This window comes from Hypanus sabinus, unplaced genomic scaffold (assembly GCF_030144855.1).
Source record: "Hypanus sabinus isolate sHypSab1 unplaced genomic scaffold, sHypSab1.hap1 scaffold_43, whole genome shotgun sequence".
Classification (NCBI taxonomy): domain Eukaryota; kingdom Metazoa; phylum Chordata; class Chondrichthyes; order Myliobatiformes; family Dasyatidae; genus Hypanus; species Hypanus sabinus.
In genome coordinates this window covers 1,297,119-1,321,949 of record NW_026781307.1, presented here as the reverse complement: position 1 = coordinate 1,321,949, position 24,831 = coordinate 1,297,119, and the positions used below count along the sequence as shown (strand labels likewise).

The 24,831-nt window shown below is 49.2% G+C and overlaps 1 protein-coding gene and 4 non-coding genes across 5 annotated transcripts in view; 3 read left to right on the top strand and 2 right to left on the bottom strand.

Moving 5' to 3' along the window:
• The window catches only part of LOC132388871 (zinc finger protein 692-like), a 137,276-nt gene extending 121,332 nt beyond the window's left edge, over positions 1 to 15,944 (bottom strand). The window contains exon 1 of the mRNA XM_059961297.1: positions 15,680 to 15,944. Within this exon, the coding sequence (XP_059817280.1) occupies positions 15,680 to 15,944 (265 nt within the window). The remainder of the gene's footprint in view (positions 1 to 15,679) is intronic.
• trnat-ugu (transfer RNA threonine (anticodon UGU)) lies at positions 14,012 to 14,084 on the top strand. Its single transcript has one exon. It is a non-coding gene; the product is annotated as a tRNA-Thr (tRNA).
• Positions 15,945 to 19,588: 3,644 nt separating the features above from the next.
• On the top strand, positions 19,589 to 19,661 carry trnat-ugu (transfer RNA threonine (anticodon UGU)). Its single transcript has one exon. It is a non-coding gene; the product is annotated as a tRNA-Thr (tRNA).
• A 2,085-nt stretch (positions 19,662 to 21,746) lies between these two features.
• Positions 21,747 to 21,819, top strand: trnat-ugu (transfer RNA threonine (anticodon UGU)). The gene has a single exon. It is a non-coding gene; the product is annotated as a tRNA-Thr (tRNA).
• A 2,764-nt stretch (positions 21,820 to 24,583) lies between these two features.
• trnat-ugu (transfer RNA threonine (anticodon UGU)) lies at positions 24,584 to 24,656 on the bottom strand. The gene has a single exon. It is a non-coding gene; the product is annotated as a tRNA-Thr (tRNA).
• Positions 24,657 to 24,831: the final 175 nt, after the last annotated feature.

Genomic DNA, 24,831 nt, shown 5'->3' with positions numbered 1-24,831 from the left:
GATGTAGTACTTGTTGGGTGACAGCGTGTGTGTAGTTCTGCTGGAGAGACACGATGGGAGTAATTCTGGTGGAGTGAAACTGTGGTGTAGTAGTGCTGGAGTGAAACGGTGGTTGTAGTACTGATGGCGTGACACAGTGAGAATAGTACTGCTGCAGTGACACAGTGGATGCAGTACTGCTGGAGTGAAACACTGGGTGTAGTACTGCTGCAGTGACACAGTGGATGCAGTACTGCTGGAGTGAAACACTGGGTGTAGTACTGCTGGAGTGAAACACTGGGTGTAGTACTGCTGGAGTGAAACACTGGGTGTAGTACTGCTGGAGTGAAACACTGGCTGTAGTGCTGGTGGAGTGACACAGTGGGTGTAGTACTGCTGCAGTGACACAGTGGATGCAGTACTGCTGGAGTGAAACACTGGGTGTAGTACTGCTGGAGTGAAACACTGGCTGTAGTGCTGGTGGAGTGACACAGTGAGAATAGTACTGCTGCAGTGACACAGTGGATGCAGTACTGCTGGAGTGAAACACTGGGTGTAGTACTGCTGGAGTGAAACACTGGCTGTAGTGCTGGTGGAGTGACACAGTGAGAATAGTACTGCTGCAGTGACACAGTGGATGCAGTACTGCTGGAGTGAAACACTGGGTGTAGTACTGCTGGAGTGAAACACTGGCTGTAGTGCTGGTGGAGTGACACAGTGAGAATAGTACTGCTGCAGTGACACAGTGGATGCAGTACTGCTGGAGTGAAACACTGGGTGTAGTACTGCTGGAGTGAAACACTGGCTGTAGTGCTGGTGGAGTGACACAGTGAGAATAGTACTGCTGCAGTGACACAGTGGATGCAGTACTGCTGGAGTGAAACACTGGGTGTAGTACTGCTGGAGTGAAACACTGGCTGTAGTGCTGGTGGAGTGACACAGTGAGAATAGTACTGCTGCAGTGACACAGTGGATGCAGTACTGCTGGAGTGAAACACTGGGTGTAGTACTGCTGGAGTGAATCACTGGCTGTAGTGCTGGTGGAGTGACACAGTGGGTGTAGTACTGCTGCAGTGACACAGTGGATGCAGTACTGCTGGAGTGACGCGGTTGGTGTAGGACTCGTGCAGTGACACAGTGGGTCTAGGACTGGTGGAGTCACACATTGTGTGTTGTACTGCTGGCGTGACACGGTGGGTGTTGTACTGCTGGCGTGACGCGGCTGGTGTAGGACTGGTGTTGTGACACAGCGTGTGTAGTACTGGTGCAGTGACACAGTGGGTGTAGGACTGGTGGAGTCACACATTGTGTGTTGTACTGCTGGCGTGACACGGTGGGTGTTGTACTGCTGGCGTGACGCGGTTGGTGTAGGACTGGTGTTGACACAGTGTGTGTAGTACTGGTGCAGTGAACCAGTGGATGTGGTACCGGTGGAGTGTCACACTGACTTAAAGCACGAATACACTGTGGGCTAAAAGTGGACGGGTGTCGACCGCAGGGATCGCTGATGCAGAATAACAACGTGGAGTGGGGGTGTGAGGTACAAACGAACGGACTTACGTTCGTGGACCAAAATGCCTCTTAAGGGTTACACAGTGGTTAGGCACTGATGATGTGATGCTCACAGTTTTCGGACATGGTTTGAGGGAGAGAGCGTTTGATATCATTTACCCACGGAGGCGATTAATTTGATGATATGCGGCGCCTTTTACATACACAGCATGGACCCCCTGGAAATTATCAACTGATTGATACAGAGTACGAAAGAACTGATGGAGTCATACTGTGAGATGTAATACCCATGAATGGTGATACTGATGAAAGTTCTGTTACAGTGACACACTGCAAGGGAACACCAATGGAGTCACGTACTGATGGAATCACTATAGAGTGTCAAACCATTGGGTAGTAATGATGGAGTTTCAACGCCCGGTAGTACTGATGAAATGGCACACTCGATGGTAATAACAATGGGAGCGTAGTTGCAGCGCGACGTAATTAAAGTTATAGGCGTCGGAGCCCATAGTGTAGTGCTGAGGCCGTGCAAGGGATTCTTGAGTTCTGCTCCTGAAAATGGTGCGTTGCGTGGGTGTGCTCTGAATTCCTTCAACGTTCCAAGGACGTACTCACTGGCAGGTTAACTGTGCTGAGGCGCGAATTAAGTGGGTAGTTCGCTAGACGGTGCAGCTCATTGGACACGTAAGGTAGTGCCAACGGAATCATACACTACGGGGCTTAAATTAGTGACGTCCTGTATGATCATCCAGGTGGAATGATCAACGCAGGGGTTATACTAACCCAGGAACACATTGGCGTGGACTAGTGCAACGTAAAAGCAAAGATAGATTGATACTATGAGGTGTAGTACTGATGGAGAAAGGTCTTATTGAAAGAGAGACTCTGTGGGAGACGGCGGTCGAGTGAAACACTGAAGGCAGATCTAATCTTCATCTGGGAACACAGTGGTGCGTTTCTGAAGAAACGAATCACGCATCTGCAGCACCTCTGTAATGACACACTTCAGTGTAGTACTGATGTAGTGAGTCAGAGAGCAGGGGTGGCTCTGATGTGGAATCACACTTAACGACTGAGCGTTACATGGCAGGGCATTAGTGACGGAGGGAAACTGCCATGCCATGCTGCCGTTTTGGAGTGGATCTCTGAGTCGTGGTACTGATATAAGCATACAGGGTGAAATTGTATTGGCAAAGTTATAAACTGTAGCAATTTGGTGGGGAGGGGAGCATTATTGGATAACAGCGGGAGGACGGTAGAGGGTTAGCTTTGATAGAACGACACTCTGAGGAGCTGCAGTGAAGGAGAGCGGCGCTGAAGGATGAACTGTAGAAGTAACAGGCAGCAGAAACGGAGTGTAAATTGTACGAGCATATTGATTGAATGGTAGAGATGTTGTTGATACACGGCAGATTCACTTAGACGGAATGATACACGGCGGGCTTGTCTAAGGCAGAGGCATAGTCCGGAGCATGACTAATGAAATAATTCACAGTGAGAAAGAACTGATGGAGTGACACAGTGAAGTGCTGTGGGAGAGACAGAGGCACAGGTGGTAGTACTCGTATGTTGACGCTGTGTGGCGCTAATGAGCGAGTAAGATGGAGAGAGTTAATAGTCTTACACTGAACAGCTGCGGACTAGTAATGGTGAAGAAACACAGTAAAGGCTGGTACTGATTGCGTTAGACGGGGCAGTAATGATGGAAAGGCAGAGGGGTTATTTCTGATAGAAATGAACACTAGGGGTTAGTACTGAATGAGAGATACGTTGAAGTATTGTACTGATGGGACGGCACTCTGCGAGGTAGTAACGACAGGATATACAGTTGCGGGCCTAAATGATGGAGTATTCGTCCTGTCGGGGTACACGCAGAGTGGTATAACATGGAGGAGCCTATCCAGTAACCTATCGACGGGGGTGATACCCAGCGGGGAAGAACGGCGGGAGTGTAACAGTGATACCAATGAAGTGAGCCAAAAATGGTGGTGCTGATGGAATAACGCGCTCCGCGGGAGCAGCACTGACAGAGTGACAGACGTTCGGGACGGGAAGGACGGGGAGAGACGTTGAGTGATACACTGAGGGGCCATAAGGTTGCCCAGAACATAGTGGGGCGTAGTCAGTCCTATGGAGCGACCAGTCGGGGCCTGTAATGAAGGAGAGAGACCGTGAGGGGTGGCAATAATGGAATGACCGGAAGTACTGATTGGAATTATACACTCAGGGGTAAAGACGGTGGAGTGATGACTGCTGGGATTGTTCAGACGGAATAGTACTCGGATAGGCGGTACGAAGGGAAGGATATACGATGCAGAATGAATATCCCTCCTGGTGCATGGCGGGACGGCATTGATGACCTGATACTCCGAGATATATTACTAATGATCAGAGAGGTAGACGTTTCGAATTATTCACTTAGGTGTGTAAGTAATGGACTCATACACGGACGATTCATCCAGATGGAGTCACACACAGCGGATGACTAATCAACTGGCACAGAGTGGGGAGGGACAGATGCCGTGTATTGTGTGAAGTAGCACCGATGGACGGTGACACCGATGGGCGTCCTGCTGCAGTGACACTCTGTAAGGGAACACCGATGGAGTCACGTAGTGATGGGGAGCGCTGTCGAGTTACGGCTGGGTAGTAATGATAGGGGGAATTAGTGCTGTGCAGAACTGACGAAATAACATTGTGACTGGACGCCACGGGAGCGTAGCTGCAGCGCCGCGATTATTGCCGCTTGGGGCGCTCCCGGCTCAGTTCCTAGGCAGCCTGTACGGGATTTATGCGTTCTCCTCGTGAATAGGGCGAGTTTCTTCCGGGTGCTCGGGATTCCTCCAACGGTTCGAAGACGAGAACGCTAGTAAGTTAATCGGACTTTGTAAATTGATCTATGCTGAGTCTCGGATTAAATAGGTGGCTTGCCGGACGGTGCGGTTTGTTGGCTAAGAAGGGTATCCTAATGGAATTGTACACTCCGGGATTTAAAATAAAAGTGAGATTATCTGTCTGTTCGTCCAGGTGGATTGATAAACGTAACGGTTCTTGTAACCGAGTGTGGCGCATTCAGGGTCAGAGATAATAGAGGGAAATGGTGAGGGGCAGCACTGATGGTGCTTGAAAGTAGGTGCAGAGGGGATGTCAGGGGTAGATATTTAACACAGAGGTTTTGCTGGGTGCGTGGAATGCACAGCCGGCGACGGTGGTGGAGGCGCATAAAATTGGGTCTTTTAGGGGACACTGGGATAGGTACATGGAGCTCAGAAAAACAGAGGGTGAAATTCTAGGCAGTTTCTAGAGTGGGTTAAATATTCGGCACAACGTTATGGGCCGAAGATCCCGTAATATGTTGCAGCTTTCTATGTTCTATGCTCTATACGATGGCATGATATACCGATGGAACGGAGTAATGTAATTTTAAACTTTGGGGTAAAACTCACGGAGTTATGATCGCTGGGATTATTTAGGCGGAATAACGCACGGAGGGGCCAGTACCAATGGAGGAACTTATTTAGGTGACCCTGTTAAGGGATACAGAGCAGGGAACACTGACATTGCGAGAGGTAATACAGAAAATGTGAGACTCGAAGGAGCCGTACTGATTTGGTGATGAGCTGTGGGGGAAACATCAATCGTGTGGATAGTCAGAGGGTTTCTCCCAGGTTAGCACAAGCGGGGATAGATTTAAGGTGCTTGGAAGAAGATCTCTGGGGTAAGTTTTTTTTTACGCAGAGAGTGGTGAGTGTGTGGAATGGACTGCCGGCGATGATGGTGGAGGCGGATGCAACAGGGTCTTTTAAGAGACTCTTGGATAGGTACATGAAGCTTAGAGAAATGGAGGGCTACAGGTAACCCTGGGTATTTTCTGAAGTAAGTACATGCTCGCACTGCATTGTGGGCCGAAGGGTCTTGTATTGTGCTGTAGGCTTCCGCCACCGCCAGACCAGGACCAGGTCCGCCAGAACGAGCGGGGTCTCCCGGTGGCCGCCCGTTTTAACTCCACCTCCCATTCCCGTTCCGATATGTCCGTCCACGGCCTCCTCCACTGTCGGGATGAGGGTCACACTCAGGCTCTCAGAGTCAGAGGTGGAATTGAATTTCGGAGCCGAGAGGTGATGTTGCAGCTTTATAGGATCCTGGTCAGACCCCACTTGGAGTACTGTGCTCAGTTCTAGTCTCCTCACTACAGGAAGGATGTGGAAGCCATAGAAAGGGTGCAGAGGAGATTTACCAGGATGTTGCCTGGATTGGGGAGTCTGCCTTATGAGAATAGGTTGAGTGAACTCAGAGTTGACGGAGGATGAGAGGTGACCTGATAGAGGTGTACAAGATGATGAGAGGCATTGACCGTGTGGTGAGGTAATGTTACAGCTATATATGACCCTGGTCAGAACCCACTTGGAGTACTGTGCGCAGTTCTGTTCGCCTCACTACAGGAAGGATGTAGAAGCCATAGAAAGGGTGCAGAGGAGATTTACAAGGACGTTGCCTGGATCGGGGAGCGTGCCTTATGACAATAGGTTGAGTGAACTCGGCCTTTTCTCCTTAGAGCGACGGAGGATGAGAGGTGACCTGACAGAGGTGTATAAGATGATGAGAGGCATTGACCGTGTGGGTAGTCAGAGGCTGAAATGGTTGCCACAAGAGAACACAGGTTTAAGGTGCTGGGGGGTAGGTTACAGAGGAGATGTCAGGGGTAAGTTTTTTCACTCAGAGAGTGGTGAGTGCGTGGAAAGGGCTGCCGGTGACGGTGGTGGAGGCGGATACGATGGGGTCTTTAAGAGACTCTTGGATAGGTACACGGAGCTCAGAAAAATCGAGGGCTATGGGTAACCCGAGGTAGTTTCTAAAGTAAGTATACGTTCGGCACAGCATTGTGGGCCGAAGGGTCGGCATTACGCTGTAGGTTTTCTATATTCTAACATTCCGGGGTGAAACACCGAGGGCAGTGCTAATAGGGCAACCACCTGTGTTATAGTATTCCCGAGGTTAATCACAGAGATAGAGCATGCGCTGTATTGGCGTGGTGCTGACGTAGAAAAACACTGAGGGGCCTTAATGATCCAATGGCACTTTGGAAGTGCAGCGCCGATCGAGGGATACACTGTGGTGTAGTGCTGGTATGGGTATGAACTGTCACTTAAATACTGGCGAAGCGGGCAATAGACAATAGACTATAGGTGCAGAAGTAGACCATTCGGCCCTTCGAGCCTGCACCGCCATTCTGAGATCATGGCAGATCATCTACTATCAATACCCGGTTCCTGCCATATCCCTTGATTCCTCTATCCATAAGATGCGCTATGACGTAACACTGATAGAGTGAGGAACCAGGTGGTTGAACCGACTGAGATGTTGCAGTGAAGGAGAGTCGTGTCGAGCGGTATGAGGGCCGGTAATGATGGACTGACGCTCTGGGAGATGGGTGGTGCTGATGGTGCGACACACTGAGAGCTGGGGTGGGGGAGGGGAGAGAGAGAGAGCGAGAGAGAGAGAGAGAGAGAGAGAGCGAGAGAGAGAGAGAGAGAGAGAGAGAGAGAGAGAGAGAGAGAGAGAGAGAGAGAGAGAGAGAGAGAGAGAGAGAGACAGGAGAGAGAGAGAGAGAGAGAGAGAGAGACAGAGAGAGAGAGAGAGAGAGAGAGAGGAGAGAGAGAGAGAGAGAGAGAGAGAGAGAGAGAGAGAGAGAGTGAAGAGAGAGAGAGAGAGAGAGAGAGAGAGAGAGAGAGAGAGAGAGAGGAGAGAGAGAGAGTGAGAGAGAGAGAGAGAGAGAGAGAGAGAGTAATGATGAGCTGACAAAGTGAAGGGTGGTTGAGATGGCGTGACGAGCTGCGCGATTCCCCACACGGAATGACGCACTTTAATATCAAAATGTTGGAGTGATACACAGCGGATCCGTCCGGCAGGAGTGCTGCATCGAGGGACTGTCCTAATGTGGGGGCAGACTCAGGAGAAGGACTAATGCGATGGAGTCACAAATTGAAGGACATTATTTCTGGAGTGGAGTGGTGCTGATCTAGTTTGACACTGAACTGCGTAGTAGTAATGGGAAAAGCGATGAGGGGTAGCACGGATGGAGTGACTCGGGATAAATAATGACGGAGAGTAACAGCGAGCGGGAATACTAAAAGAGTCTCACCACTGAATGGAACTAAACAATTATGTATAGTATGGCTGCGTAAGTACCAGATGATGGATTTAAACATTCTGGCGTATAACTCACAGAGTGATAGACGGTGGATTCGTCCAGCAGAAGTCCAACGTAGAGCGGTAGCATAATCGCAGGGGCGTACTTAGGAGAACGATTTATGCAGTGAGATGTTTTGCTGATAGACATCGAGACACTGCACCGTTGCACTGATTGAGTCAGGCAGTGAGTGATAGCAAGCTGCAGGGTGTTACTATCGGGAGTCACAGTGTTATGGTAGTACTGATGGAGTAATGCACAACGGGGTAGTAATGATGGAACTTCACGCTGATGGGTTGTAGTAATGGAGTGACACGCTCAGGGTTAGCAATGCTTAAAAAAAAAGCAGGAATGGATAGTTTTGGTTGCGCTGATGGAATTTTCCGCTTGGTGGCACACGGGCTTGTACAACGACTAATCTAGACTGAGAGATGCATAGAGGGGTATTAGTAATGCAGGGACATTGATCGCCGACGGACAAATGGATCGGTGAGCAGCGGGCGAGGACGGACGGAGTAATAGACTGAGAATTAGGACTGGTGGTTTGCGGCACTGATGGAGTGACACTCTGTGAGGGAATACTGCTGGAGTCGTACATCGAGAGGTTAGCACCGACGGACTGACAAACTGAGGGGTAGTAATGATGGACAGCCACAGTGAGTGGTCGCACTGATAGAGGAACACACTGGGGTGTACTGGTGAGTGACCGACAGCGTGAGGTGCGTTACTCACTGCGGGTAGTAACGATCGAATTGGACACTTAAGGGAATACCTGATTGAGTGACACCCGGTGGATTCGAACAGGAGAACCGCTATGCTGAGGAGTAGAATTAACGCAGGGACATGATCTGGTGAAGGAGTAAGGGATGATGCACAGTGGGGAAGTGCAGAACGAATGATGGAGTGTGACGGAGTGACACAAGAAGGGTGGCACCGATGGTACTGAAGGAGTGCACATTACATTTGACACTGCTTGAGTTACTCAGTCAGCTGCATCATTGATAGTGACAAACTGCGGGTTAGAAATAACGAAGGGACACCGTGAAATTTAGTATGAACGAGTCAGACGCTGACCTGTAGCTATGGTGGAAACACAGTGAGTTGTTAAAGAGATGCAGTAACATACTGAGTTATGGTAATGGTGGCACCACGCAGCGAGCGGACCGATGGAGTCAGGCCGTCAATAGTGGCGTGCCTGGAGTGACAAACTACAGAGCAATGGCGAAGAGGCAGAGGGTGGGGTAGTTCTGATGGAGCTGTACACTTGTGCGTAGTAATGACAGAGTTACGCACTGTGGGTTAGTAACAATGGAGAACAGCAATGAGGAGAGTATTGAGTTCGTTACAATGTTTTTCGCAACGTTCGGTCATAGTAACGAAGGAAAAAAATCGATGAGGTCCAGTAACATTGCAGAGCCCATTCACTCTCAATGGTGTTGGGGAGAGATAATGAGGGTTAGTATTGATGGAATAATACTCATAGCTGTATGGACTGCTGTACGGTGGATATATCCAGACAGAGTGATAGTCGGAGGGGTAGTATTAATGCAGGGACATAAGCAACAGGAGGACTAATGGATTGATGCACAGGGAGTAAGAACTGATGGAGTAATATAATGAGCATTCCGACTGGTGGAATAAGATATGTATGGAATTACTGATGAAGTGCCACGCTTTGTAAGAGTATGAATGTGGTCATTGAGGGATAGCACTTACGGAGTGACAGAGTTTAGGGAGTGACAGAGGTGTAATGATGCAGAGACACAGTGAGTGGCGGTACTAATAAAAATATTTCCTGAGCGGTCGTATTGATGTATTTGCAGATGGATTGCAATGATGGAGAAAAGCAGTGAGGAGAGTGCTGATAGAGTGACACATTCAGCATTAGTGATGATGGGGAGTGATAGTACTGATATAGTTACAGTGTGCTATGGTGTGGAACAAATTGAGTGATATCCGGTAGCTTCCTCAGGACCAAATGATCCACGGAGGGATGGTACTGACGGAATGACATAATTGCTGAAGAAGGAATACTGATGGAACGAGACACGGAGGGTAGTACTTTGGTTATGACACTCTGTGTAGGCAATGCTGATAGAGTCAGGTAGTGATTGGTAGCGCTGATAGAGTGACAAGATGCAGGGTAAAAATGCTGGGAGACACAGCGAGGGTTAGCACTGATGAAGTGATACACCGCGAGGTAGTAATATTGGAGATACACGCTGATGGGTAGTAATAATGGTAAAAGCTGATAAGGGGAATACAGATGGAGTGATATCAAGGTAGGTAGCGATGGAGAAAAGCCGTCAGGGAGAGTATTGGTGGAGTGCACGTTCTTGATAAATAATTATGACATCAGGCAGCGAGGGTACTGATGGAGTCTGATGGAGTCACGCCGCGAATGCTGGCACGGTTAGAGAAACAAGCGTCAGGGTAGTGATAATGGAGAGGCTCATTTTAGGGTAGTAAGATGGAGCTACACCCTTAAGGGTAGTAATGAAGGAGAAAAGCAATAAGGGTAGTACTGATGGCATGCAGCGCTCAGTGTTAATAACGATGAAACACAACTGTGAGTATTAATACTGAAAGAAATAGAACGAGTGTAGTCATCCTCTTTTGTTCAAGAGCCTGAAGGTTGAGGGGTAGTAACTATTTTTGACCCTGGCGCTGCAAGACCTGAAGCATCTGCACCGTCTACCTGAAGGCAACAGCGAGAAAAGAGCATGGCCTGGGTGCTGAGGTTCTCTGATGATGGATGTTGCTTTTCTGCGGCAACGTTTCATGTAGATATTCTCAGTGGTTCGGAGGGCTTTACGGGTGATGTAAAGATCTATTACCGTTGGTAGGATTTTCTGCTCAAAGGCATTGGTGCTCCCATTCCAGTCCGTTATGCAACCAGTAGGCGCATTTACCCCACACAGCTATAGAAGTTTGCCAAGGTGTTTAATGAGAGTGAGTATGGCACTGATGGAGCTACACGTTTAGGGTTGTAACATGCGACAGCCACATTCAGGTACAATACTGATGGATCGATACAGTGAGTTGCAGTACTGACGAAGAGACAAACTGTTGGGTAACAACGATGGAATGATACACTTCAGTGTACAACTGCTGTAGTGATACACGGTGGATTCGTCCAGACGGAGTGAGAGGCTGAGGAGCAGCATCCATACAGGGGCGTATACAGGGGAAGGACTATGGGAATGATATACCGTGGGGAAGAACGGATCCTGCGATACAGTGAAATCTAGTGCTGATGGAGTGAGAGACAGGAGCAAGTACCGATGTGCTGATATGCTGCGCGGGAGTTTTCCTGGAGTTAGGTAGGTCTGCGGGGTAGGTAGGACTGATGGAGAGACACAGTGAGGGGTAGTACTTATTGAGTGATACGCTGATGGGTAGTACTGATGGAATGATACACTTAGACGGGATATCTGACAGAATGATGATATGCCGTATAGACACACACACGTCTATACACCTTATAGAGTGGCGTGCAAAGTTTGGGCACCCCTGGTCAAAACTTCTGTTACTCTGAATAGTTAAGTGAGTAGATGATAAAGTCATAAAGATAAAGATGAAGGATTGTTCCCAACATTTTAAGCAAGTGCATTATTTTTGCTTTGTACAATTTTAGAGAGAAAAAATCCCGGAAAGCAGCACCTTGCAAAGGTTTGGGCAGCCCATGAGATTTGAGCTCTCAGATAACTCATTTTTACTATGTACTCTACATAGCAGTTATGGTCGAAATGACAATAAAAGTGACTCGACTTGGACTTTTACCAAGGTCTCATATCTTAATTAGCCTGTTAGAGCTATGGTCGCTCAAAGTCATCGTTAGGAAAGGCCAGGTGATGCAAATTTCAAAGCTTTATAAATACCCTGACTCCTCAAACCCGGTCCCAACAATCAGCAGCCATGGGTTCCTCTAAGCAGCTGCCTAGCACACTGAAAATTAAAATAAATGATGCCCACAAAGCAGGAGAAGGCTATAAGAAGATAGCAAAGGTAGCTGTTTCCTCAGTTCGTGATATAATTGCGAAATGGCAGTTAACAGGAATGGTGGAGGTCAAGATGAGGTCTGGAAAACCAAGAAAATTTACCAGGAGAACTGATCGTAGGATTACTAGAAAGGCAAACCAAAACCCCCATTTGACTGCAAAAGACCTTCAGGAAGAACTTCAGGACTCTAGAGTGGTGGTGCACTGTTCTACTGTGCAGCGACACCTGCACAAATATGACCTTTATGAAACAGTCATCAGAAGAAAATCTTCCCAGCGTCCTCACCACAAAATTCAGCGTCAGAAGTTTGCAAAGGAACCTCTAAACAAGCCTGATGCATTTTGGAAACAAGTCATGTGGACTGACGAAGTTAAAAAATAACTTTTTGACCGCAATGAACAAAAGGACGCTTGGGGGAAAAAGGGTGCAGAATTTCATGAAAAGAAGACCTCGATTATGTTTTGGGCGTGTGTTGCAGCCAGTGGCACGGGGAACATTTCACTGGTAGAGGAAAGAATCAATTCAATTAAATACCACCAAATTCTGAAAGCAATCATCACACTGTCTGTAAAACAGTTGAAGATGAAAAGAGAATGGCTTCTAAAACAGGACAATTATCCTAAACCGACCTCAAAATCCACAATGGACTACCTCAAGAGGCACAAGCTGAAGGTTACGCCATGGCCCTCACAGTCCCTCGAACTAAACATCATCGGAAATCTGTGGATAGACCTCAAAAGAGCAATGCATACGCCAAGAATCTCACAGACGTAGAAGCCTTTTGCAAGGACGAATAGGCGAAAATCCCCCAAACAGGAATTGAAAGACTCTTAGCTGGCTACAGAAAGCGTTTACAAGCTCTGCTAATTGCCAAAGGGGGTATTACTAAGTACTGACCATGCAGGGTGCCCAAACTTCCGCTTCGGGCCCTTTTCTTTTTTTGTTAGTCTGAAACTGTAAATGATGGAAATTAAAAAGAAAAGTAATCTTGCTTAAAATATTTTTAAAAAGTGTGTCATCTTTATGCCTTTTGGAGATCAGGTCATCTTTTACTCGCCTCGTTATTTACAGTAACAAGTTTTGACCAGGGGTGCACAAACATTTGCATGCCACTGTGTGTATATATATACATATATACATATACATATTATACATATTATTATATTTAAGTGATATGGTTTATATTTAAATATATATATATATATATATTTAAATATAAACCATATCACTTAAATATAATAATCTCAAGGAAGCCACACTTACATAACGGGGATACCGAAAAATGAGCAATAAACTCAAATGATTGACTTTCAAGCGCGTCGAGGCCCCCCTCACTGGTCGGATAGGGTCATGACAAATAGTGACAGAAGCAGGCGTAATAATACTGATTAATGATAGTTAGTACTAAATCACTGACGAGCTCCAGTTTAGTAAGGACGGACAGAGTCGGCGAGTGGTGGTCTGTTGGATCAACCCAGAGAGGGGTAGAAATGATGGAGGCACACAGTGAGGATCAGCAGTGGCGGAGACGCGGAGTGAGGGGTATTACTGAAGGAGTGACCCATTGAGGGACAGAAATTTTTAAGAGACACGGTGAAGGGAGTAACGGCGCTCGAGACTCTGCTGGTGGTACTAACGGCGTGATGCACAGTGCGGTGGTGCTGATGGAGTCGCGCAGTGAGGGTGGTGCCAACAGCCTGTCAAATTGCGGCGTCGTAGCTCCGTAGGGGCACAGTGCCGGGCAGCACCTGTCGAGTGACAGTCTGAGGGGAAAGACAGTGGATGGAGGTACTGATGGAGTGACGCACTGAGCCGTAGCACTCATGGAATTGTGTGCCTCGGAGTGAAGCCGATGTTGTGAGTCTGGTGGAGGTGGGGCGGGGTGGCGGGGCTCGTCAGCTCCTGATAATCCAAGGTGGTGTGGGACTAGCGAAGGGAGATATTTAGGAGGACAGATGCAGCGAGGCACAGCGTGAAAACACTGATGAACACTGGTGAAACTGTGAGCTGTTGCACGGATTGAGTGAGACACTGGAGGGTAGTACAGCTTGCGTGACTCACTGTGGGAGCGTACTCCAGGAGCAACTAATGGAGGAACCGACTGCTATGTAGTATTGATGAAGTGAACCAGCATCCGAATCGGAACCGGCACGTCATTGGCCCATGTTATAACGTTTGTTTTGCGCGTCAGTGCAATGCAATAAATAATAATAAACTACAAAATGCAAGGCAAAGTACTAAATAGGCGGCACAAACAGCAGGGGGAAAATGGCAAGTGAATCATCTTGGCTTCATCACCCGTTCAGGCGGCCGTGAGAAGAAGGAGGCTCCATAGCTCAGGGGTTAGAGCACTGGTCTTGTAAACCAGGAGTCGTGAGTTCGAATCTCACTGGGGCCTTGACGTTTTCGAGGGCCCCTTGTCTGCGCAACCGTTTTGCAGCTCAAAGCTTCGGAGTTCGGAGCACATTTCCAGCCCCGTTTGTACGGTCTCCACGTGACCGTGTGGACTTCCACAGTCCAAAGACGTGTTTGGCTAGCACGCCAACTGATCATTGTAATTTGTCCTTCTAATTAGGCTGGTGTCAGTTCCTTAATGTTTTCAGAGCCAGCGGTGCTAGTGGGGATCAGATCCCACTGTTTACTAACTACTCCCAATAGCGTCAATTATCCTCCGACAACCGAGTCCGGCTACTGGCCTTCCCGTACGGCTTAGTTACTAAGCCAAGCGGGACCGTTCCTACTGACGGGGAGAACGAAAAAAAAAGACGGGTTACCGGCGTCTTATCACACATTGCTTATGGCAGAAAAGGCCCGTTTTCGGTGGTGGCGAGCTCATCTGAGAGATGAAAAAGTGAACACAAATATCTGCTGGTGCCGGGTGCGGAGCAGGAATCCCCAATGCGATTCTGCGTTGAGTTCAAACGCTGAATGGCAAATCCTGCGGCGCCGCAAGAGCCAAACTGTATCGCTCTCGGTCGTTTCTTTGGACGCATTAGCTATGTGCGCGTAGACCCCGCAGCAGAGTATGTGGTTGTGACAGGACCACCACCATCACCACTCACTCCCATCCCACCCCCCCCCCCCCCCGGCTACACGGGGAAGAGCTGGGGTATATATGCTCAGTAAAAAAAACATGCCTGCCAGGATGATCTGCTACGTCGACAGCTGAGGCCTTCCTCCCTTGGTGAAGCGATCCAGAGCGACAAGAAGGGAAGTCTTCCATTGGATCGCGGCAGACCAGTGATGAATTCCACCGAGAGGTGGGGCACAGGCAGACAGAACAGCAGTCCCGCCCGGCTGCGGTGCGAAGTCCTGTTGTGAGCCTAGATGCGACAAACCAGAGACGCAGTTATGGACACCCTATGCCATTCCTGGACACCGAAACCATCTCTTAATGAAGTCCCAGGTCAGCTGAATTCCCTGATGTCCGGCCAGACGGGAGTGCTGGCCTAATTCCGGTGCTTTGGAGTGCACCGTAGCAGCGATAGCAGCCGGGTGGGGGAGATCACCCACCTGGTCCTGGCTTCAGGCCTCCGTTTCGATTTCGCTGGTCCAAGGAGCAGCAACGCGCGAGCGAGGGTTGCTGGGAGTTGGATTGGCATTATCCTCCGACCCGTTCAACCACCTACAGTGAGAGCGTCGCCCTCGTTAGTCTTGCTGCCGGCCGACAGGCCAGGATGGCATTAAACCGGATGAACAAGAGAGCCCAACGGGCTTGACGGTCGTAGAGTCTCTCGGCGTCCCCAATGCCAGGACGTTTCCTGTCATCTGTCCAAACCACAAATGGAAGCTCCGCCCCTCCATGCCGGTGTCCCTATTCTTCTAGGTCCTCCTTGAAAGTCAAAGACAAAGATTTTCTCGGTTGCCGGCACGGTGTCGACTCTCGGCCGGTGTCGAGCGACGGGAAAGAAAGCCACGAGGGTACAGCCGGCTATCCGCAGAAGAGCGCTGTGAGAGGACAGCTCCATTGCCGACGTCAGATGCACCCCCTACCCACGACAATAATCGTCGGGGAAATTTCTGAGTGTTGCAGCACTGGGGTAGAGCTGAAGCGTAGCTTTAGTTCCGAGAATGCGCGGTCTGCTTCGTCTGTCCTCTGGAATCCTGCAGTGGCCTTCTTGGTGAGGGGCCGGGATGGGGCGGAAATTTCGAATGCGGGGGTGATGGATCTTCGCAAACCCCGGGGAAGCGCCGCGCCTGTTTGCCGGTAGATGGCGTAGGTCTTCTCGGTGACCGCCTGAACTTTGCTCGGGTCCATTGGAACATTGGGAGGGGCTGAGTATACAGCCCGAGGCCGACGCGTGGTCTTCAAGGAACAGACGACCTCTCTGGCATGATGCGCAGTTTAGTCCCGGGCAGCCGTCTGAGAACCCTAAAGGCATGCTGGGCGTGTTCACGGCGAGAGCTGGCAGCGATCAAAATGTCGTCCAAATACGCACACACAAAAAAAACGATAATCAATAGGTTCGATACTCAATACAAGGACCGAGCCTGCCATCCTTCTTGCAGACGAAACCAAAAAAAGGAAGCGCGCCCCTGCTAGAGAGGATGGCGGATAGGTAAACAATAAGGGGCGACGCCTCCTTGAAATGCTCTTCAAAGGCCATCGTGTCTGGACGAGAAAGAGGTAAGAGTCCGCCCCCAGGAGGTCTGGCGCCGGGCAGGAGGTCAACGCAGCAGTGGTATGGCCTATATGGACGCAGTGTGTGTGTGTGTGTTTGGGGGGCTGGGGTTGCCTTCTTTATGCGAAATACAACAAGAAGGTCAGCAAAGTCAGCAGGAATGCCAGACGAGTCCACCCACCCCAGTGGCCGACAAAGGAAGGGGACTCTCGGAGTGGCGTTTGATCCGGACCCAGCTAGGTAGGCAGACGTGAAGATCCCCTCTCGGAGCTCCCTAAGCGACCAATAAATCCGCGGGACATGACGAAACCACCAGGGGAGGTCACGTAGTCGTGGCAATTCCGGCGAATCGGGCAGATAGGAGGAGAGTTGTTCCCTAAGCTGCCTCCCAGCAGAATTTGGAGGGCTTCAGTACTGTGACATCCATCATTTCATTCAATTTCTGTGTCGGAACTCCTCACCTTTGAGCCAGAGCGAAGCCTGTGAGATTCCCAGTTGTCTCGGAGTCGATAAATGCCTGATGTGCCTGGGTCCCGAGACCCCCGCGAAACGGAAGGAGTTAGTAGCGCACGATGGCGAGGAGAACCTGCCGACCGACGTGGTCAGTAAATCCCAGGGACTAGGTCGGATCTCATTGCTGGGTCTATTTTCGGTGATCGGGACTTGCCGTCAGAGCGATCCGATATGGCCTAAGTGCGCAATGACAGACTGAATCGGGTTGGCAGTTCACTGCCTTTAAATGGAAGCAGCTTAGAAGTTAAATGAAAAGAAAAAAAAAATAGAAATGCCAGTTCAACAGGGCCATGGACAAAACTCGCAAACTGAATGTCAGATGCCAGCACTGCTGCTGGAAACAACGGCAGCATTCTAAATGCAGGCCGCTGCTTTCCAACGTCTGCCGTAACGGTAATCTCCTTCCAGAACAAAGACGAGGGGAATCCCAGAGTGTAAAGTTCTTCTGCTTCAGGTCAACTCTCGGCAGGAATGCACGGAAAAGGAGGGAGTTTTATACGGACATAATGGAGAGTAATGAGCGGGAACCTGCGCCACTACTGAACCTATTCCGCAGGCTGGCTGCGGAGGTGCGGAAACCCTGCAGCAGAATCCGTGGTTGTGACAGCAAGAAGGTGCACCACTGACGGAGTGATCCCCAGATCGACATTAGGGACGGACAGACACAAGGAAGGGCTAAAATAATGATATATATATATCACATGGAAGGGACGTAGTGATGGGAAAATGCAGCGTGGTGGAGGAATATCGGTCTGATCCACCAGAATTGGAACAGAATGAGGGAGCACCGCGGGGAAGACAAATGGCGGAATGGTAACAATGGAGAGGCATGGCGAGGGATAGTTCAGATGGGGTGACCAGCTAAGAGGTGGTGATCGGGCTCAGGGAAGGGTCATGCCGATGAACTGGTCAACGGCAATGTAGTAATGAGGGAGAGAAAACTGCGAGACTGGCGTTGTGACACGCTGATTACTGGTCTTGCTGAAGTGAGGCAGAGAGGGCTCCGCAGATGGAGTGACAAATGCGCTGCAGAACTGACTGAATGATGCCATGACGGAAATAAAAAAACAAAATACTGTTGGGCAGATGGCCTCTGGCTTCGTCCTGACGGACCCCCAGCTCGGGGTTCATAATGGAGTGATACACTTGGGATTTTGCACGGACAGAAAGGTATAACAAGGCAAGATACGGTGGGATGGTGATACATATTAACTGCTCCAAATAGCGGGCATCTCTAACAGCCTCTGACAACCAAGTCCAACTGTTGGCCTTCATGTGCGGTTTAGCTGCTAGGCCCACCAGAATTGTTTCTACTGAAAAGGCGGACCCCTGGCGCCTCAAAACCAGTTGATTCGGGCATGTGGGGCTCGCCAGCCTTGGACGGCAGCCCGTCCAGGGGAAAGAAACCTCTGATTTTAAACACCCGCTGATACATTGTGGCTGAGAATGAGCAGACTGAAAGAAATCAGGGGAGAGCGGATAGAGTGACAGAGTGCTGATTAAGAAACATGGCAGACGGCACACGTAGGTAGTAATGACTCGGTGAAGGTGAAAGTTAGACAGGTGGAGTGAGGCTTTGTGCGGGAATACTGATAGAGTGAGGGACTGACTGACGGTTAATTAATAATGGGGAGCACACTGACGAGCAGCAATGATTGACCGACCCCGTGAGCGATACGTCTGTGGAGCTTCACACTGCAGTTCACGTTGAGAAAGCACAACGGGTGCCCTGCGCACGGAGTGTCACACAGAATGGCAGTAATGATGGAGGGGGACAGTGAGGGATACTATTGACGGAGTTGCACACTGGGGTGTAGTACTGATGGAGGGACTGTTTACCGGGGGAGATGCAACATGGGGACTTTTACTCCCACTTGATCCGTAAAAAAAATTCCAATTCTAACTATAATAATGAGACAGAGTGACAATGAGGGTAGTACTGTCAGGTTCAGAACCTCCTGGCTAGTGATGACGTGATGAGCAGTGGAGTGACACGGAAAGGAGCAGTAATGATGGAGACAGACAGCAGGTGGCATTACCGAACCAGTCACAGACTGAGGGTTAGACATGATAGACAGTGAGCGTAGTGCAAATGGACTGGAACACAGATGGAGAGACAGGCTGTGCTACAGTCGTGCTGACGGAGTCCCGCAGCGAAAGGCAGCGGCGACAGGCCGGCACATTGCCGGGCGTTAATGATGGCGAGACGCAGTGAGGGGTAGTACTGAGCGGGTAACACACTGAGGGGTAGTAATAATGGGGAAAACAGTGAGTGGAGGTATGAGGGATGAACACACCAAGGTGCAGTAATAATAGAGTTATACGTTTTGGAATAAAACCGACGGAGTGAGTCGGCGGCGGGTGGGTGGTGGTCTTCGTCAGGAACTAATTATCCAAGGAGAGGTGGTACGAACGAGAAGACATGTTTAGGGAAAGAAAGCAGTGATACACAGTGTGGAAGCACCCACAGGGTGGTACAGTGCTGTACTGACTGAGAGGGGACTTAAGGATAGTCCAGCTGGAGTGACTCACTGTGGGTGAGTGTTCTATAGTGAGATACCGTGGATAGCACTCATGGAGTGGCAAGTAGTGCTGGCGAATCAGAATCGCAATGGGGTATAATGTGACTGGCATATGATATGAAATCTGTTTTGCCTATTAGTATAGTGCAATAAATAATAAGCTAAAATTGCATTAGAACTTCTAAACAAGTAGTGCAAAGAGAGAAGTCTTCGCGGGTTCATCATCCATTCAGGAGGCGGAAAGAGGCTCCATAGCTCAGGGGTTAGAGCACTGGTCTTGTAAACCAGGGGCCGTGAGTTCGAATCTCACTGGGGCCTCAACTTTTTCTTGGTTTAGCATGCCGCCATTGCAGCTCGGCGCGCCCGAGAGTGCAGTTCAATTCCAGCGTCGTTTGCGGGGAATCTGCATATTTTCCTTGTTAGTGTGTGGGTTTGGAACAGATGGAGAGAGACACTGTGGAGAACACTGGGGGATTGAGAGACTGGCTGGTAATAATGGGATGGTGAATAGCGAGGGACAGTTCTGACGAAATGGCAAATCGAGGGGAAGCAATGCTGCGGAGACACGATGAGGATTCGCGCTGACTAACACTTTCAGCAGAAATACCGGCAACGCTTGTGCACATTCCCCGGCCCCACCTTCTTATTTATGTTTCTGCCCTATCCTTTCCTTTCCTTTCCGAAGGATCTTGGTCTGAAAGGTTGCTGTTTATTGTTCTCCTCAGATGCTCTGTGAACTGCTGAGTTTCTCCAGCATTTTGCGCTGCTCTGGATTTCCAGAACCCTCATGATCTTTTGGGCACATTCTGGTAGGTCACGCTTTAAGGCATGGATGCTGCAGATACAGTTTCCTATGATTGTTATAGCCTATAAGATCCCACTACGAAAGAAGAGCTCCAAATAGCGTGCATCTCTAAGAGCCCCTGACAACCAAATCCAGCTCTTGGTCTTCGTGTGTGGCTCAGGTTCTAGTCCCCCGGAAATGCTTCTACTGAAAAGGGAGGGGAAAAAGAGGACATATGGCGCCTCAAAAATTAGCTGCTTCGGGCAGGTGGGGCTCGTCAGCCTTCCCAGCCAAAGGAAAATTCTGATTTGAAATCCCCGCGAATATATTGTGCAGAAGAAAAAGCCGACAGAAGCAAGACAGGAAACAACGGATGGAGTGACAGAGTGCTGTGCAGGACACATGGAAGGAGACACACGAAGGCAGTGATGACGTAGTAACGATGGATTTTCGAACAGGTGGAGAGACGCATTGTGCGGGAATGCTGATAGATTGAGAGACTGACTGATGGTTATTAATAACGGAGAGCACACTGACGAGTAGCAATGATTGACAGACCCCGTGAGGGATAAGTCTGTGGAAGTTCACACTGCTGTTCACGGTGAGGAAGCACAATGGATGCCGTGCAGATGGAGTGACATAACGAATGGTGGTAATGATGGAGGTACACGGTAACGGATACTGTTGACGGAGTTGCACACTGAAGTGCGGTACTGACCGAGGAAGGTTTAGCGAGGGAGAACTTTGCTACCTTTTGCTTCGTAAGAAAAGATGAATTCCAATTCTAATTATAATAATGATGCAGAGTGACGATGAGCGGTAGAACTGACAGATTGATAATCTCCAGGCTAGTGATGACGTTAGGGCACGGTGAGAAGTGGAGTGACAGGGAAAAGAGAGGTAATGTTGGAAACACATAGCAGGTGGTAACAGCGAAGCACTGACACACCGAGGGGTAGTAATGAAGGACAGTGAGCGTAGTTCTCGTGGATTGGAACCGAGAGACACATCGTGCGTTCGTACTGACGGAGACTCGCAGCGAGAGGCAGCGGCGACAGGCCGGAACATTGCCGGGCGTTAATGATGGCGAGACACAGTGAGGGGTAGTACTGAGCGAGTAACACACTGAGGGGTAGTAATAATGAGAAAACCTTTGAGTGGAGGTACGAGGGATGAACACACCAAGGTGTAGTAATAACAGAGTTATCCGTTTTGGAATAAAACCGACGGAGTGAGTCGGCGGCGGGACGGTGGTAGTGTTTGTCAGGAGGTAATTATCCACGGAGAGGTGGTACGTAGGAGGAGACATGTTCAGGGGGCAAATGCAGTGATACACAGTCTGCAAACACCAACAGGGTGAGTGTTCTAGAGTGAGATACGGAGGATAGCACTCATGGAGTGGCAAGCTGTGACGTAGTAGTGCTGGCGAATCAGAATGGAATGGGGTATAATGTGACAGGCATATGATATGAAGTTTGTTTTGCACAACAGTACAGTGCAATGGATAACAAGCTATGGATGATAAGCAATGGATCTTGCATTAGAACTTTTAAAGTAACTTCAAAGAAAGTAAACCTCGCGGGTTCATCGTCCATTCAGACGGCGGAGTGGGCGAAGCGGGCCCCATAGCTCAGGGGTTAGAGCACTGGTTTTGTAAACCAGGGGCCGTGAGATCGAATCTCACTGGGGCCTAAACCTTTTCTGGGGTTAGCATGCCGCCATTACAGCTCGGCGCGTCCGACAGCGCATTTCAGTTCCAGCGTCGTCTGTTTGAAGTCTGCATATTTTCCACCCGCATTCCAAAAAGTTGCAGGCGTATTGGACAACCTCGTTGTATATTCTCCTGCATTATATTATTTAAGCTTGTCATACCCTTCTCAAGGAAGGGTAGTGCCGATGAACTGACCAACGGCAATGCAGTGACGATGGAAAGAAACTGTGATGTATCCACTGGCGTTGTGAAACTCTGATTACTAGTCAGGGTGAAGTGAGGCAGACAGGGCACCACAGAGGGAGTGACATAATGCGCTGCTGTACGGGCTGAATGATGCCACCTGGGAAATAAAAATAAACTGTTGCACCGATAGCCGCTGTGTTCGTCCTTACGGATCGCTGCACTGAGGGTTTATAATGAAGTCAAACACTTGGGGATTGCACAGAGTGAAAGACCTGACGGAGCGATACATTAAGGTGCAGTATCGATACATTAAGGACGCAACGAGATAGAACTAATGAAGTAACACATTGCCCGGGAGTACTGGTGGAGACAGATGATAGGCGAGAGTAGAGATGAATTGCAGAAAAGATGGATAGACGTGTGTAGTGGAGGTGTAGTGATGAAATTATCTTTATTACTGAGGGAGTGAATCAGAGATGGTTGGTGCTAATCGCCAGACACACGAATGTCGGTATAACTCATTGAGAAGTTGTACCGATTGAAGAATATTGTGTACTGCAGAATGAACTGAGTGTTAGACCACGCTTGGAACCGGTGAGGAGGCACACTGTGGAGAACACTGGGGGATTGAGAGACTGACTGGTAATTATGAGATGGGGGATAGCGAGGGACAGTTCTGACGGAATGGCAAATCGAGGGGAAGCAATGCTGGGGAGACACGATGAGGATTCGCGCTGACTAACACTTTCAGCAGAAATACCGGCAACGCCTGTGCACATTCCCCGGCCCCGCCTTCTTATTTATGCTTCTGCCCTTTCCTTTCCGGTCCGGACGAAGGATCTTGGTCTGCAAGGTCGCTGTTTATTGTCCTGATCAGATGCTCTGTGAGCTGCTGAGTTGCTACAGCATTTTGCGCTGCCCTGGATTTCCAGAACCCGCATGATCTTTTAGACACTTTCCAGTAGGGCACGCTTTCAGGCATGGACGCCGCAAATACAGTTTCCTAATATTGTTATGGCCTATAAGATCCCACTACAAAAATAAAAGAGCTCCAAATAGCGTGCATCTCTAAGAGCCTCTGACAACCAAATCCAGCTCTTGGACTTCACGTGTGGCTCAGCTACTGTACCGGGCGAATCTGTCTCTACTGACAAGAGACGGAGCAAATGCGGATCACTGGCGCCTCAAACCTAGTTTGCCTGGGCCTACGGGGCTCGCCAGCGTTGGTCAGTAAACCGCCTAGGAGAAGGAAAACTCTGATTTTATACCTCCGCCTACATCCGTAGTGTGCTTCCTCAAAATGAACAGCAGTGTACTTAATAGGTTGCAACATAGAAAAACATAGAAAACCTTCAGCATAATACAAGCCGTTCGGCCCACAATGCTGTGCCGAAAATGTATTTAATTTAGAAATTACCTGGAGTTACCCATAGCCCTCTATATTCCTAAACTCCATGTACTTATCCAGGAGTCCTTTGAAAGACCCAATCGTATCCTTGTAAATCTCCTCTGCGCACTTTCTATGGCTTCCACATCCTTCCTGTAGTGAGCTGAACAGAACGGAGCACAGTAATCCAAGTGGGCTCTGACCAGGGCCCCTTAAATCTCTAACATTACCCCTTGACTCTTTAAATCAATCCCAGGGTTGTTGAAGACCAAATGCACCGTATGCCTTCTTAACCACAGAGTCAACCTGCTCAGCTGCTTTTAGTATACTGTGGTCTCGGACCCCAAGTTCCCTCTGATCCTCCACACTGCCAAGATTCTTACCATTAATACTTTATTCTGTCCTCATATATGACCTACCAAAATATAGCACCTCACACTTGACTGGGTTGAAATCGATCTGCCACTTCACCGCCCGGGTTTGCATCCTATCCATGTCCGGCTGCAACCTCTGACAGACCTCCACACTAGCCAAACTGATAAGTTGGACTGCTCGCCTGCATGTCGTTAGAATGCGGGAGGAATCCTAGACTCTTGACAGGGAAAAGATGCAGACTCTAAGCAAACGTCGCTGGAACAGGACTGCGAGAACTGACGCGACGAGCTGTGCAAAGGCGGCATGCTAAACCCATAAAATCTTGAGGGCCTATTGAGACTCGAACTCACGGCCCCTGGTTTACCAGACCAGTGCTCTAACCCCTGAGCTATGGAGCCGCGTTTGTCCCCTCCGATACCTGAATGGACGCTGAACCCGCGGAGACTTCGCTCCTTGCAGTAACTGTTTAAAAATACTTTATTCTGTCCTCATACATGACCTAACAAAATATACCACCTCACACTTATCTGGGTTGAAATCCATCTTCGACTTTACCCCCCACGTTTGCATCCTATCCATCTCCGGCTGTAAACACTGACAGCACTGCACATTACCCACAATAATAAGTTCGTCTGCTCACCTGCACGTCTTCGCAATGCAGGAGGAAACCCAGACTCTTAACAGGGAAAATATGCGGGGGGGAAATATGCGGGGTCTAAGCAGACGACGCTGGAATGGAACTGCGATATCGAACGTGCTCAGCTGTAATGGCGGCATGCTAAACCCAGGAAATGTTGAGGCCCCAGTGAGACTCGAACTCAAGGCCCCTGGTTTACAAGACCGGTGCTCTAACCCCTGAGCTATGGAGCCTCCTTCGCTCTCTCCGCCGAGCTGAATTGACGACAAACTCGCGAAAGCTTGATTCCTTGCACTAGTTGTTTAAAAATTCTAATGCATTTTCAGCTTTTTATTTATTGGACTATACTGATGCGCAAAACAAATGTCATATCATATGACGGTCACGTTTTACCCCATTCCCGTTCTA